Source organism: Micromys minutus, assembly GCF_963924665.1.
Source record: "Micromys minutus genome assembly, chromosome: 1".
Lineage (NCBI taxonomy): Eukaryota > Metazoa > Chordata > Mammalia > Rodentia > Muridae > Micromys > Micromys minutus.
Window position 1 is genome coordinate 25,296,690 of NC_137969.1, and position 13,769 is coordinate 25,310,458.

A 13,769-nucleotide genomic window follows, 5' to 3' on the forward strand; every position below is an offset into this window, starting at 1 on the left:
GGAACAGCTAGGAGAGCAAGGCCTTCCAGGACCAATTATTACTCAAGATCCTCGAGCCTGCATGTCCTATTCCTTTGTTTGGTGACACTCCCAGGCTGGAGTCAGTCTCTGTTCTGTGACATCCCACAGACTGGCTCAGGTCTTGGATTCGTAGAGTTGATACAGCTGAGGCAGCAAAGAACCCCTCAGAAGAAACCCCCATGTCCAGTGGAAGAATCCACGTCCATGCCGCTTCCAAATCTGCCATTAGGGCTTACCCAGAAGTCCTGGGCTTACGCCTACCTCTGAGACAGTGACCAGAGTCCCTTGAAAGTCTTATCTTGTTTCTCACAATGTCACGCAAACTTACCACACAGTGAAGCAAGAAGAGGCTTTTCACCACTAGATGAAGTTAGCCTGTGCACCTGCCCCTAGCAAACATCAAAGAGCATTCAGTGTTGCATGACGGCATTGCATTTCCTGAGCATAAACACAGAGAAATGCTTCAACTCATAACACAGTTGGAATGCTAGAAAAATCTACTGTAGGGCTTGAGACGTGGCTCCAGTTGAGATCACTGGATGCTATTGTAAAGGACCTTGGTTTGATTCCCAGTACCAACATGGCAGCTCACAACTGTCTGCAATTTCGGTTCCAGGGCCTCTGCCACCTTCTTTTGACTTTGGTGGGTTCCAGACAGGCTTGTGGTGCACAGACATGCAGGCAGGCAAAACTCCCACATACATAAAATAAAATGGCCTGACCAGACAGCCTTGCTGTCTTCCTATAAAGACAACCTTCCTATAGAGACAGAGATTCTCCCAGAGTTGGCCTGTCAACTAAGCAGAGCCTTCAAAAGAACCATTTGGATCTGCAGGATGGAGACAAAGTCGAGTTTAATTGCTTTAGAGATTTCTGAGAGAGATGAGAGATGAGCCTTTCCTAGCTGCACCAATAACAGAAAGTTGAGAAGCAGGGTGGGTCCTGGAAACAGATGCTGTGCATGGGACAATCCGACACGGAGGTGCAGAAGCAGGAGCCCGAGTCTCGCCTTCTACAATGGGAGAATTCAGGCCTGTGCATGATTCAACAGGCCAACTGGCTACTATCCGATCCCTACCTCACACCACACCTAGAAAATATGCAGCCTTTTAATAACAACTGAAATGTACCCAAGGACAAGCTCGTGAAAACAAACTTGATCCTTGCCTGAGAAGAAGTTCCAACTGTGACCTAGAAGACACGTGCTTCTCGGGTTATAAAGTTAGAAATAGTTCTGATTTTAACACTTAAGCCATCCTAATCCAAAACAAGAAGGCTAGTGCATTACCAGGCAAATGACTAGCGAGGAGAAATAATTTACAAAGGGTGACTAAGGTTTTCTATTTCCCAAGGAAAGAACGTTTACAGACAGCCAGGCATGGTGACACGCACCTTTAATCTCAGCCCTTGGAAGGCAGAAGCAAGGCGGATCTCTGTGAGTCTAAAGCCAGCAGCCTATACGAAAAGTTCCAGAATAGCCAGGGCTATGTAGACAGACCCCGTCTCAAACTCAAACCAAACTAAGAAACAAAAATGTTTTACAGATAACCACTTAACTGCTTCGTTGGGTGACGAACAAAAATGGGGCTGAGGGGAGGGTTCATTGGGGAGAGGGCTTGCCACACAAGCATGGAGATCTGAGTTCAGATCCCCCAGAGTCTACATCAAGCCGTGTGTGGCAGTGTGTGTCTTTAGTCACAAATGCCCCAACAGCACAGTAGGAGGGAGAGACAGACACCCACACACTGTGCACGGGGGCTCAACAGGATGGGAAGCCAGGACCGACTCTGACCCCCACATGTGCACTGGGGCACACATATACTGCACTCACACACACGCAAACATGCACACAAACATTTTAAATAAGAAGCTAATGACAGGTGCCACCACAGGACAGCAAGAACAAATGTGGCTGGGGAGGCAAGCCTGCTGTGTGAAATGCTTTCACGCTCAAACAGGAAGTCTCCCGCCTTCCTGGGGAAGCAGCTATGTAGGAGACTTACCAAGTGCATCATTTGCCAGCCTTGGACTTATGTTCTCTCACGGATCTGCCGGTGTCTGTGCTTACACAATGCAACAAAGGGCCTTTCCTTAAGTGAGAATGTTGCTCAGCTAGTGCTGAAACAGCTACTGCTCATCCTGCCTCTGCTCCTCTACAGCAACTTGGTATCCAGCTACAGCCGAGGGTACAGAGTGAGTCCCTGCCAGCTCCTTCTGAGAGCTAGCCACCTGCAAGGACATAAGGTGCTTCTGTGCCAGGCATAGTGAGACTGGAGCACGAGCTTCTAGATTCATGTCTCTTGGGAGGAAACATATAACCTTGGAGGTCCCGTGGCTTGGTAGGAGAAACAACCACACCATGCTAACACCAAGCTAACACCAAGCTAACACACATAGGCACATACATACCATATGCACACACCACACACACATGCATGCACATACATACACCACTCACATGCACACAAGCATACACACACACATCACACACACTCCATATACACACCACACATACATGCATATGCACACCATTCACACATCACACACACCATACACGCAGGAAGAAAGGCATCCAAAGGGATGCATGCTAACATGGCAGCAGCTAGTGTGATGCAGAGCTGGGTGATGGAGAACCTTGGGAGTGCAGGGAGGACCACACAGCACACGCCACTCCCTCTGCTCCAACCTCTCCTGGGTGGAAGGAACTTGACAGTTTCACAAACAAAGGACAGTGGGCAGGCTCTGTGTCTAAGGTGGCAGTTACTCCCAGAGGTGTGAGGTCACCAGAAACATGTTTTCCTTCCTTGAACTCTGCCATTGCCCAACAGCACCCAGGAGTGGGCGCTGGTTTTACAGGCAGAGACTGGAGAAGAGAACACAGGGCTTCAATTTTAACACTTTATTGCAATTATTCAAGTCTTTCCTGCTGTTTACAAATGTTTCATTTTTACAGGACCTTTACAAGTTTGTTTTCATAATGTGGCCTCTGCCCGTCCTCCACATGCCACCTGCCTCAGCCTCAGGACAAAGGGGGGGAGTGTGCATGCACAGGAGCAGGGACCAGGATTCATTCTTGGGAGTCATGTGATGTCTGCAAGCTAACAGGACCCATCCAAATCTAGTTGTCCAGAGACAAAGACATACCCAACTAGTAGATATGAAAACATATATGTGTACACGATACAAAACAAAAAAGAGCCATCAAGTTCACTCTGTGCCACACATATGCTCTTGAGTGTGTGGGCAAGCAATGGAGCATGATTAACTTACTCTTAAAAGAAAACTGACTCTCCCCTCAGAGGCAATAATGGTCCATTTTTCTATAATTTGAATCTGTTGGCACCTTGGCCACCAGGGGGCGCTCTGCAGCCAGACTGCCTGACCCTGAGAATCATAGGACTTATCTTAATGCAGCACTCTTTTGACCATGGACACTTCTGTGACATGCTAGTCCGTCTCCAATCAGACAGGACAATACTCAAGCTCCCACACAAAAGTATGTTCAGGTGAACAGGTAGCTGAGGTGACCATAGCACAGCAGGATTGAAGGGCACAGACCCACAAGGGGGTCCTAAGACCTAGTCCTCATTGTTGGGAAAAGCCATAGATCCAGGTGGAGGGCATCATCTGTGAGCACATGACCCTCAGGTTCCACAGAGACTCCAGATGACAGGCTGCCATTCGGCTGGGGTGGGGCCCTGGGAGGGGGCTGGCCAGCTGTGGTGGCTGACCAAGAACAGGTAGTGGAGAGGCTCTCAGACACAGCACGCATCGGGGCATCCGGGGTATCAGTAATGCTAACGATGTGGGTCTTCCCTACAGCAGGAAGGGATGGTAACAAGTGCCTTTTAGAATCACAAGGGTCTGGCTATGGCCAGTGTAGCAGGGTCATGCCGTGTGCAAATTTGCTGAGGGACACTTGGTGGGAACAGATGGCACTAGGCATTTAGAAACAAAAGGACTAAAGCCACTGCCAAGCAGTTACTGACACAGTGGGGTGTCTGTGGTAAGCAGACTGGTGCATGTCTTTGTGGGAACACTTTCCTCAGTGGAAACTTCTGATGCCAACAAGAGAGTTAATAAAACAAAATTTTCCCACAAAAAAAATCTTCAAATGACGTCACTCTGACAGTCCACGGTACAGAGCGGTAAGTGGAGGGTAAACTTATGGCTGCCCCACAGCAGGGTTAAAGAATCAGACAGCAGCAGAGAAGAGAGCATCCGGAAAATCTTCCACAGATCCCAATGTTCACCTGAGCAGAAGGCTTTCGTTCCGAGCCCTGACTTGACTTTCCTTTCTGAGCCCTGAGATAGCACTTACAAAATGCTTTGTTAGACCCCAAGGCCCTCAGAGAGACACACTGTGCAAACCCCTTGCGAATAGCCCATTTGAGGGTGGGTAGGACAGGCTGACCAGGGTCAAGGAGAAGGCTCAGTGTGTTTTTCAGTGTGGGCATCCATCCGGGTGTCTGCTGGAGCTCCGTGTCTGGGTGCAGGCCTCTGGATCAGCCACTTCTGCTGTAACCGCCCCTCCAACTGCATCTACAGCTGGGACTTCAGCCTGTCGGCCACAGCTCTGTTGGCCGTGAACTCGGGCCACCAGGCGGCACGCTCCAGCACACCCCTCTGCTGCAGGACAGCTGCCCACAGGTTTTTATAGAGCTGCGGGAGACACACCAGGTAGAGGTGAAGGGCAGGGAACAGCAGAGTCCTCGGAGGACAAGTGGCCAGTGAGATGCCCTCTTGTCTTGAGGACAGGAAATTCTCCACTGTCACTTTTTAGAAAATGTTATGATGATGTATGTTTAATTTATACACGCCTTTTATTTTTCCAGTAGGAAGTAATTAAGCAAATTTGATTATGAAGTGCCATAAAAGCATTTGTGATGGGAACCATCCCCTTCTGGGATATTTCCTCCCTGGGAACTCACTGCCCACGGCAGCCCTACATTTGCACCCTTCCCCCATTCCCACCCCCCCACATTTGCCAGGCCATGTTCTGTTTTCCCTGAGCCCTGTCCCCATCTACCCTACAGCTCAGGATGCACAAGCCAGGTGTGGCTGAAGAGCAGGAGGCTGGGGCAGGGTTGGGGGCTTGGGTCCCTGATGGTCCCCCTGGAGTCGTAGGAGTTCTTAGTCTCAGTTCCTCGGGGGAAGACAGAATGGATGCTATCCAAGAGGCAGGCCCAGATCACACCTGGCCAGACATGGTGCCTACACCTGCCACAGACATGGACACCTTGGGCAGAGTTAGCTAGGGCAGAGCCACAACAGAACAGATGGCTCAGATGGCCCCATGCCATGAAGCTGCCCTCCTGCCCAGCAGACCTGGACTGCTTGCCCACGTTCCACGGTACTGAGCGCTGCACTGCCTCCGGACTAGTACACAGATCCCCAGCTGAATTTGCACTCCTGAAGCAACGTCTGCTGCGAGAGCCTGGGAAGCACATCTCCTCCGTAGGCTGAGGAGAGGGTGCATGCAGTCATCCCACCCGGCAGTCCTCACTGACAGGGACTGAGCTGCAGCAATCAGAAACGCAAGTCCCTGTCCATCCAGGGACAGCTCCTCTCCACCTCTAGCATTGCTTGACCAGAGAACATGTGCTCCAGTTCCTTCTGCAGGCAATAGGCCCCTGTATGTGGAGGTCCTACAATGAAGGTCCTACTTGCAAATGCCTGAGAGGCCAATCTGCTTGGGGAGACCCAAGTGAGGCAAGCCATCCTCCTCAGTGCTCTCTTCACACTCAAGTTCCTTGTCACTCAGTTCTAACAGGACCCAGGTCTCCGTCCACAGCTGGCTCTGTGTGCATGGACCACATAGCAGGTTTCTCTGCACCTTAGGCTCTGATCAAAAAAGCTGTATGGTACATGCCCCATGGGCTATCCGCCCTTCCTGTGCATGCTCCTGATGCATCTGGGAACTCTCCGCCCAGCTCTGGCTCTGCTCCCTGCGTGCCCACCACAATGCACATCAGTCTGAGTGTGCCAATCTCAGGGTTCAGACAGACCCTCACAGGCTTGTGAAGCACTGAGTCCAGCGTGTTGTCTGAGGCCACCATGGCCCTGGGGTGGGTAGATTAAACCTGTCCCACATTGTACAACTATCAGACCTGAAGCACAAAAGCTGAAAGAAACACCTTGTGATGTCATGTTGCCAGAATAATGGGGGTATAGCCCCAAAGGTAGCAAGAACACCAAGCTGTGAGCATCTCCCTACATGGCCAGCACCTTGTGGTGGGGTGTCACACAGGACAGGGAAGTGCAGCAGGGGTAGAAGAAGTAAGAAGCTTCTAGGGTGTCCTGCTGTTGAATAAACCACTCTAGAATTTGGAAGCAAGGGGACACTGGAAGTTAAACAAGGGCTGTGAGTCCGTACAGGTAGGCACTGAGAGGCAATGGCCCCACAGTTGGGATGGTCAAGGGGTAGTCGACTGGAGTTGGAGGGCAGGGCAGAGGAGAACTTGAAGATGCAAAGATTTTAAAAATAGACCAAGCAGCTGAGGTAACGTCTAACCAGAAAGACCAGGCCAGGGTGGCTAATGGCAGCTGTTATGTCAAGACACAGAGCTGCAGTGGCAAAGAGTTTCCATACCAACTGATTTCTCTTGTCCCCCAGAAAGCTCCCCAAGTGTGACAATTTCCAGGAAGGCACCCAAGACTGCTCATTACCTTAGGACCCACATAGACTCCAGCCAAGCCTCAGTGGCCACAGGAGGCTTTCCCCTTACCTCACCGTCAGCTCTGCCAATTGGGGAGCCCAGAACAAAGTCCGAAGGGGCAAGCACGTCCACCAAGGCCACCGCGTCGTCTTTCAGCTGTTGGGAAACAAAGTCCGTCCACTTGGCGACGCCCTCCAGTCTCCAGGGCAACACCGTGGAGTAACAGAGGCCTGGGACTGGTTGCTACAGTGCACTGGAAACCTGAGCAGGCAGGCACGAGCGCTCTGAGGCCTCCCCGGTCTGGGTTATGGATTCCCTGGGTGTGTGTTTGCATACTTCTGCCATGTCGCCATTGGCTCTGGACAGCCAGCATTTGTTGTTGTGGCCGGCTGGGAAGCTGGCGGCTGTGATGAGTGCAGCCTGTTAGCGCATCCCCTGAGGCTCTTCCTCAGCCCATGGCCAAACTGCGGAACTGCTTTTCTGAAGCTGGAAAGGAAATCCAGAAGCCACAGGGGCAGAAAGTGCCCCTGAGCTCCTGCAAAATCTATCACACTTGCAGCTGAGGTGGTGGTTCCATGACCCCTGCTTCCTCACACAGACTATTATTAAGCCCCACAGGGTAATCTGTTGTGGAGACGCCCAAGGACTTTCTTGAAATGCATACAATTTTTTTTTTCCCCTTCAGAAAACTCCTGCCAAGCACACTGAAGTTTAATAACGACTGGGTGGTGGCAGAGCTTAAGTGGAGAGCCTCAAGGTGATGGTAGGGGCTGCACAGTACGAACAGAGAGGATTCCCAACGAAGACGGCATGCCTCACCTGCACACACAGCGTCAGGATAGCGTCCTCCATTGCTCTTCCTGTTTGTTCCCCAGAAATGTAGCCACCTGCAAGCACAGCCTTGTCACATACTCCTCAGCCCTGTGGCCACAATACATCAGAAATGGCTTTTCCACTTAGCCCCATTAAGCCTCTTAGACAGAGATTATCTGGGGATCACAGCACTAACCAGTCTACTGTAATGTCTGGGAAGAAGCATGCTAGTTCCAGATCTGAGGTTCCCTGTCCCCTACCCCCACCTCCCGGGACATGTGTCAGGCCTGGCTAAAGAGCCATGAGAGAGGCAAGGCCCTAAGACTTGGAGCTGAGTGGGGTCCCACCACAGGGACCAAGGGATACACAGGTAGGTAGGTGCTACCATCAGACCACATGGGTGCCCAGATACACTCCAGATGGATGTGAGGGGGGCTGGTGGCCTAGAGGGTTATAGGGCTATAGTGTATGGGGCATGGGGCATGTAGGCCTCTGAAGTTACCAGGGGACAGAGTAAGGGACCAAGCTCACAGCAGCCTTCCTGTAGAATCTCAACAGTGGTCTGTGCAGCTGGGAATGTGCTGATGGCAGGAACCACCTTTAGGATGGTTTTTCGCCAAAGAGAAAGGTACCTTCTCAGACAGTGGTCCAAGTAGCAGCCTCACCTCGGTAGAGCAGAGCCATGTGCTGGCTCAGGCACCACAGGCCATAGAGTGTGCTGAGCCGCCCAAGCACAGTCCGCAGAGACGGAGGCACGCTGGAGCTGCGTGTGTGCTCGTGGAACCGCTGCACCACCGTGAGCTCCATGAAGGCCAGGGCCAGGGGCCGGCAGCCATATACCTGCAACAGGACAGAGGCCTGGTGTGCTGGAGGCAGCCAATCAAACAACTCTATAACTAGGTCTCCTGCGAGGAGGGACTTCAGGGGACTGGAGACTGAGGTCCATCTGGGAACACTAATTCTAGGTCAGTACCGTGAGGCTAAGCAACATGGGGACACGGGGTGGCACCCACGAAAAGGATCTCTGAGTGAGGCTAAGCCCTGTGAAAAGAAGCTATGGCATACACACGCTCCAAGGAGGCCCACTTCCCCTTGGCCCCATGCCCAGCCCATGCTCTGTGAGTGGTTCCAGTGCACAGGGCCTGTCCTCTTCTGTAGCTGGGGATGACGGAACACAGGTCCTAGTGGACAGGGCTAATGCTTCACTGTTCTTGAGGGTTTCTGAAATACAAACTCCCCCCTATTCCTGCACCATGTGTGAGACTGTTGAGTAGCTGCAAGCCCTGCAAGTTTCCCTCTAGCCATAGACAGATCACCTCCCTAGGGAGGTTAGTCACCCAAGACCCTTTCGGTGGCCTTCTCTGATACCCAAACCGGCTGCTGGTGACTGCCAGCACATCTCTCCCTGCCCCCAACGCACTGCCTCAATAGAACTTTTAAACCCAGAGGATTTGAGATCCACGTCCGTGTTGCTCGACTGTGAGTCCGAGCGTATGTGCTGCTTCTGAGAGAAGATACCAAGCCAGGAGGGCTGAGAGTATGAAGTACTACAGCCCGTTCCAACCAAGGTACAATAAAGATGGCGTCGTCCATGTCCTTACAACAAACACCCTACTCCGGCTGGCTATTGCTGGTTTGTTTATTTTTTTCCAGCAGCCACCACTTGGCACAGCCAAGTGTGTTTATAGCATCCTTCATCTCTCCCACAGGCACCAAGGCTAGTACCAACACTCTGTGGTGCAAGGGTGGGGGCTGCCAAGGTGCTGACTTTCCCAAACAGACACTGTCCCACACAGGACAGATGTAGACTCTGAAACAGACCTACCTGGCTGTTGTTCCTTGCTTCAAAGTCACTGCCTCTGGACTTTTTCTCTTGACAGTATCTCTGATGACTCTCTCGGAGCAGGTAGCAAACAAGCCAACGGTAGGCTGCCAGGGGGGCTTGGGGGGGGGGGAGACAAGAAACAGCTGAGAGCATCTACTGCCACATATGTAACCCTGGGCAGACAGCACCACAGGCCATGTGTACCCTGCTGGTCTTCATGAGGATGGCAGAGGAGGGGTTGTTTTTGCAGACAGGGATCCCAGTCAGAGAGTAGCTGTCTGAGGCCCTTTACCATGTGGAGTTGACAGGGTCCGTGTAATTCCCATACAGTCATCACAGCTTTGAAATAGCAGATCACAGAGCCGCTTGGAACCAGCTAAGACACAGTGGCTACTCTTTTGGGGGCTGAAAGAGCAGGCACCTGCATTCCATCCTCAGCCTGGGGGCTGTAGGTTGGCACTTGCCCTGCCAAGGCCTCACTCTGGCACAATGCTCCCTGCAGCTCTCACTGGCTGCAGACAGCCGGCTACAGGGAGGAGGAGGGCCAGGGATGGGTTGCTGGCACCTTGCCTGCTCATCCTCCCTGCTACAGCTGAGCAGACTTCCCACACTGCTCAGGACACAGGACACTAACGAGAGACACACAGCCTTGGATGGGAACTGGGTTCCGACCAGATATATGTCGAAGTCCAGGCCCTCCACACCCCACATTCAGGGGAAAAGACCTAAGTCCAAAGGACTTGCAGGTTTCAGGGACAAGGAGCAAGGGGACCTCTGCTAGGCAGCTGGCCATGGCTCAGCCCCTGGGGAGAAAATAGGGGTCTGGTCACAACTAGTTTGGGCCTCTGGTTTCACATAGCCTATTCCCAGGGAAATAATGCCATGAACTATCAGGCTGTGATATCCTCACGGCTCAACTGAGAAGCCCATTAAAAAGACAGGCAAATCCACCTCACAGGCTCAGAGAGGTCTAGTGGCTCATCCATGGACACACAGGACATGACCATGCAACTGTGCATAGAGAGCTGAGTGGGAAGGCAGGTTACTGTGACTTCAGCCATAGGTGTTCCAAGAAGCAGGTGAGCCAGGGATGGGGATGGGGTGGTATACCCTCCTCAGGGTCTTTCCAGGTATGGTGCAGGCAGGTGCATCCCAAATCTCTACCAGGTTCAGAGCCCTGGAATTTATGACTTTCCTTTTTAAGAGGGCCTATCGGGTGGGAAGAAGTTGTAGGTAACAAAGTGAGATCACCCTGGGATGGAGCAGGCCTCAACTCCTGTGACAAGGGTCCTTATTCAAAGACAAAGAGGATATCTTGAGACAACACAAGCAGAGGGTGGAGTGTTACAGTCATACAGGGTGGGTGCCTGGAAGCCCCAGGATCAGGAAGAAGCAAGGATAACTTGTTGCTGGATGTCTTCTGCACTGTGAAACAGTGGTGTTCTGGTACTCTCAGAACTAAGACAGCCCAGGACAGGATCCAGGGCTGCCTGATGCTCATCCATGAGCCTTAAACGTCATCCTCAGCATGTCAAAAACCCTCATCGACTTCTGGAGACTGCAGGCGAGGCTGGAGTGACGCCCACTCATTCTTAGGTCATGTGGCTCATAGCTTGCCAGGTCCTCCCCGAGAATCAAGTCATGGGCGACAGGAAAAGTGGGTGTCCCATGGACCTTCCCAAGAATTACGTATGGCAACAAAATCAAGGAAATACTGCAAGCCAGGAAAGCACCAGTCCCTGCGAACTGTCACCCCGGCCTATGTGCTTCAGTCCCGCAGCCTGGGGATAGGCACAGGGAAATGGAGGGGAGAAGGTTAGTACCTGCTGAATCCAACCAGTCGGCCTTGCTGGAACCCATGAACTTCTGGCCCAAGATTCCAGGATAGGCCTTCAGAAAGTTCAGCGTCTTGAGAGGGCTTGTGAAGTGAACTCCGTCTAGGGCACACACTCTTATGACTTTGGAGAAAGACAAGAAGTCCCCACCCACAGAGCCTGGCCTGCTAGCTCATCCATCTCTGGCTAGGCACCCCTACTTGGCTGGCCTGAACTAGGAAGCTCCTCTGCCACCAAATGCTGATCTTCATCCACCCTGCAGATACCCACATTTTTATTTTGAGGCAGTGCCTTTTTTGGGGGGGGGGGGCTTCAAGACAGGCCTTCCTGTCTCTGCCAAGTGCTGGGATTAAAGGTATTTGTCACCACTGCCTGAGTGTCTTGTTCAGTAGCCCTCTAACTTGAGATGCTCTCACCTTGGCTCCTGGGCTACTTATGGGACTACACTACCATGCCTGGCTTGAGGACACATCTGACCACAAGCTTGGAAGCCCCAGAGCCTGAGAGCATCCCGCTCCCCACTAAGCTCAGCCTCCCACAGAGGTGCCTACCTTGGAGAGGATGTTCCAGGAGGCTGAGCAGGTAGTTGCTAGTCTGCTGCAGCAGGACACTGTTGTCACCTTCATAGGTACAGTTTGGATCGTTGTCATTTCTGAGGTCACCAAGCCGGTTCACTGTAAAAACCGCCATGGTGTCACTCAAGATGCTCTGAGAGGTGTCCCTCCCATAGCCCCGCCCAGCAGGGGCAGGAAGTGTTCTCTTGCTTCCCTGCTCCCTTGGCCCACATCCTTAGGAAGAAAAGGTACCTCCCGGGAAAGCTGTGGGATGTCACATGAACATTCAGCAGAGTTGGGGGCAGTAAAGAATTGTCACCTTCCTGCCTGTTGGTATTAACTAACAGCAGTGTATTTATTCTCTCTCTCTCTCTCTCTCTCTCTCTCTCTCACACACACACACACACACACACACACACACACACACACAGAGTCAACCTGCCAAGTGCGGAGACCACTCCAGGGACAGGACATGAGACTAAATGAACCCTTTAAGAGGCGATTTCTAACTCTGACATGGCTCCCATGTTGACACCACTGTCCTGGGGTCTGCATTCACGTCACCAAATGTGACGTCCAAAACCAGTCTCTTAGCCTTCCTTGTCTGACCGAAAACATTCTCTTTGAGGTGGATAGAGAGGAGCCAGTCAAGCCTCTCTGTGCTCTAGCTAACCCACTAGATAAAGACCTGGGAAAGATCTGACGTCAAACCAGAGAGCCTACTGTGCTATAGGCCAGGTCCTCTAACCATTTATATGCACTGACTCCTTGGAAGAACCTATATGTTGTGCATATAGTTCTACCTTCTTCTAATAAGAAAGCTGAGGGTCTAGTGAGGGAAACCTGCACAGTTACCATGGAGACCACACCAGGCGCTGACTTGACCATGTACTCAAAGTCATGTACCAGGTATATTCGGGATGCAATGCTCAGTATAAGAAAGGCTCTTCTTATCCAAGTTTCAGTTCTACATTAAAACTACTGCTAGTTTCCTACAAAGCATCTGCTAAATGTCACACTGAAATAACTTGCTAATTCCACTCAAATTCATGCTGTGATCACACACATTTCATACTTCCTCATTATTCCAAATTTTGGCCAGGAAGCATGGGGCATCAGAAAATGCTGGGATCCGGCTAGGGCAGGGTTGGTGAACTTGCCCTGTGCCAGGTCAGACTGCAAACATTTCAGTTCTCTGACACAAGGACCTAGCACTGCTAGGGGAGAGTGGAAACAGCCAGAGGAAGTGTGAACCTGAGTGGGTGTGGCTGAGAGGAAGTGTGAGCCTGAGTGGCTGTGGCTGAGAGGAAGTGTGAGTCTGAGTGGCTGTGGCTGAGAGGAAGTGTGAGTCTGAGTGGGTGTGGCTGAGAGGAAGTGTGAGCCTGAGTGGCTGTGGCTGAGAGGAAGTGTGAGCCTGAGTGGGTGTGGCTGAGAGGAAGTGTGAGTCTGAGTGGGTATGGCTGAGAGAAAGTGTGGGTCTGAGTGGGTGTGGCTGAGAGGAAGTGTGAGCCTGAGTGAGCATAGCTGAGAGGAAGTGTGAGTCTAAGTGAGCATGGCTGAGAGGAAGTGTGAGTCTGAGTGAGCACAGCTGAGAGGAAGTGTGAGCCTGAGTGAGCATAGCTGAGAGGAAGTGTGAGCCTGAATGGCTGTGGCTGAGAGGAAGTGTGAGTCTGAGTGGGTGTGGCTGAGAGGAAGTGTGAGTCTGAGTGGGTGTGGCTGAGAGGAAGTGTGAGTCTGAGTGGGTGTGGCTGAGAGGAAGTGTGAGTCTGAGTGGCTGTGGCTGAGAGGAAGTGTGGGTCTGAGTGGGTGTGGCTGAGAGGAAGTGTGAGTCTGAGTGGCTGTGGCTGAGAGGAAGTGTGGGTCTGAGTGGGTGTGGCTGAGAGGAAGTGTGGGTCTGAGTGGGTGTGGCTGAGAGGAAGTGTGAGCCTGAGTGGGTGTGGCTGAGAGGAAGTGTGAGCCTGAGTGGGTGTGGCTGAGAGGAAGTGTGAGTCTGAGTGGGTGTGGCTGAGAGGGAGTGTGAGCCTGAGTGGGTGTGGCTGAGAGGAAGTGTGAGCCTGAGTGG

General features: G+C 52.0%; 1 protein-coding gene across 2 annotated transcripts in view; it reads right to left on the reverse strand.

The window, feature by feature from the left end:
- Window positions 1–2,931: 2,931 nt before the first annotated feature.
- The window catches only part of ACOX3 (acyl-CoA oxidase 3, pristanoyl), a 28,852-nt gene continuing 18,014 nt past the window's right edge, over window positions 2,932–13,769 (reverse strand). For both annotated transcript variants that reach the window (XM_080936192.1, XM_080936193.1), the window contains exons 12-18: window positions 11,705–11,827; window positions 11,142–11,255; window positions 9,319–9,434; window positions 8,159–8,333; window positions 7,500–7,567; window positions 6,750–6,836; window positions 2,932–4,683 (exon numbers count right to left, since the gene is read on the reverse strand). In XM_080936192.1, coding sequence (XP_080792318.1) covers window positions 4,564–4,683; window positions 6,750–6,836; window positions 7,500–7,567; window positions 8,159–8,333; window positions 9,319–9,434; window positions 11,142–11,255; window positions 11,705–11,827 — 803 coding nt within the window. In that variant the 3' untranslated portion in view covers window positions 2,932–4,563. The remainder of the gene's footprint in view (window positions 4,684–6,749; window positions 6,837–7,499; window positions 7,568–8,158; window positions 8,334–9,318; window positions 9,435–11,141; window positions 11,256–11,704; window positions 11,828–13,769) is intronic.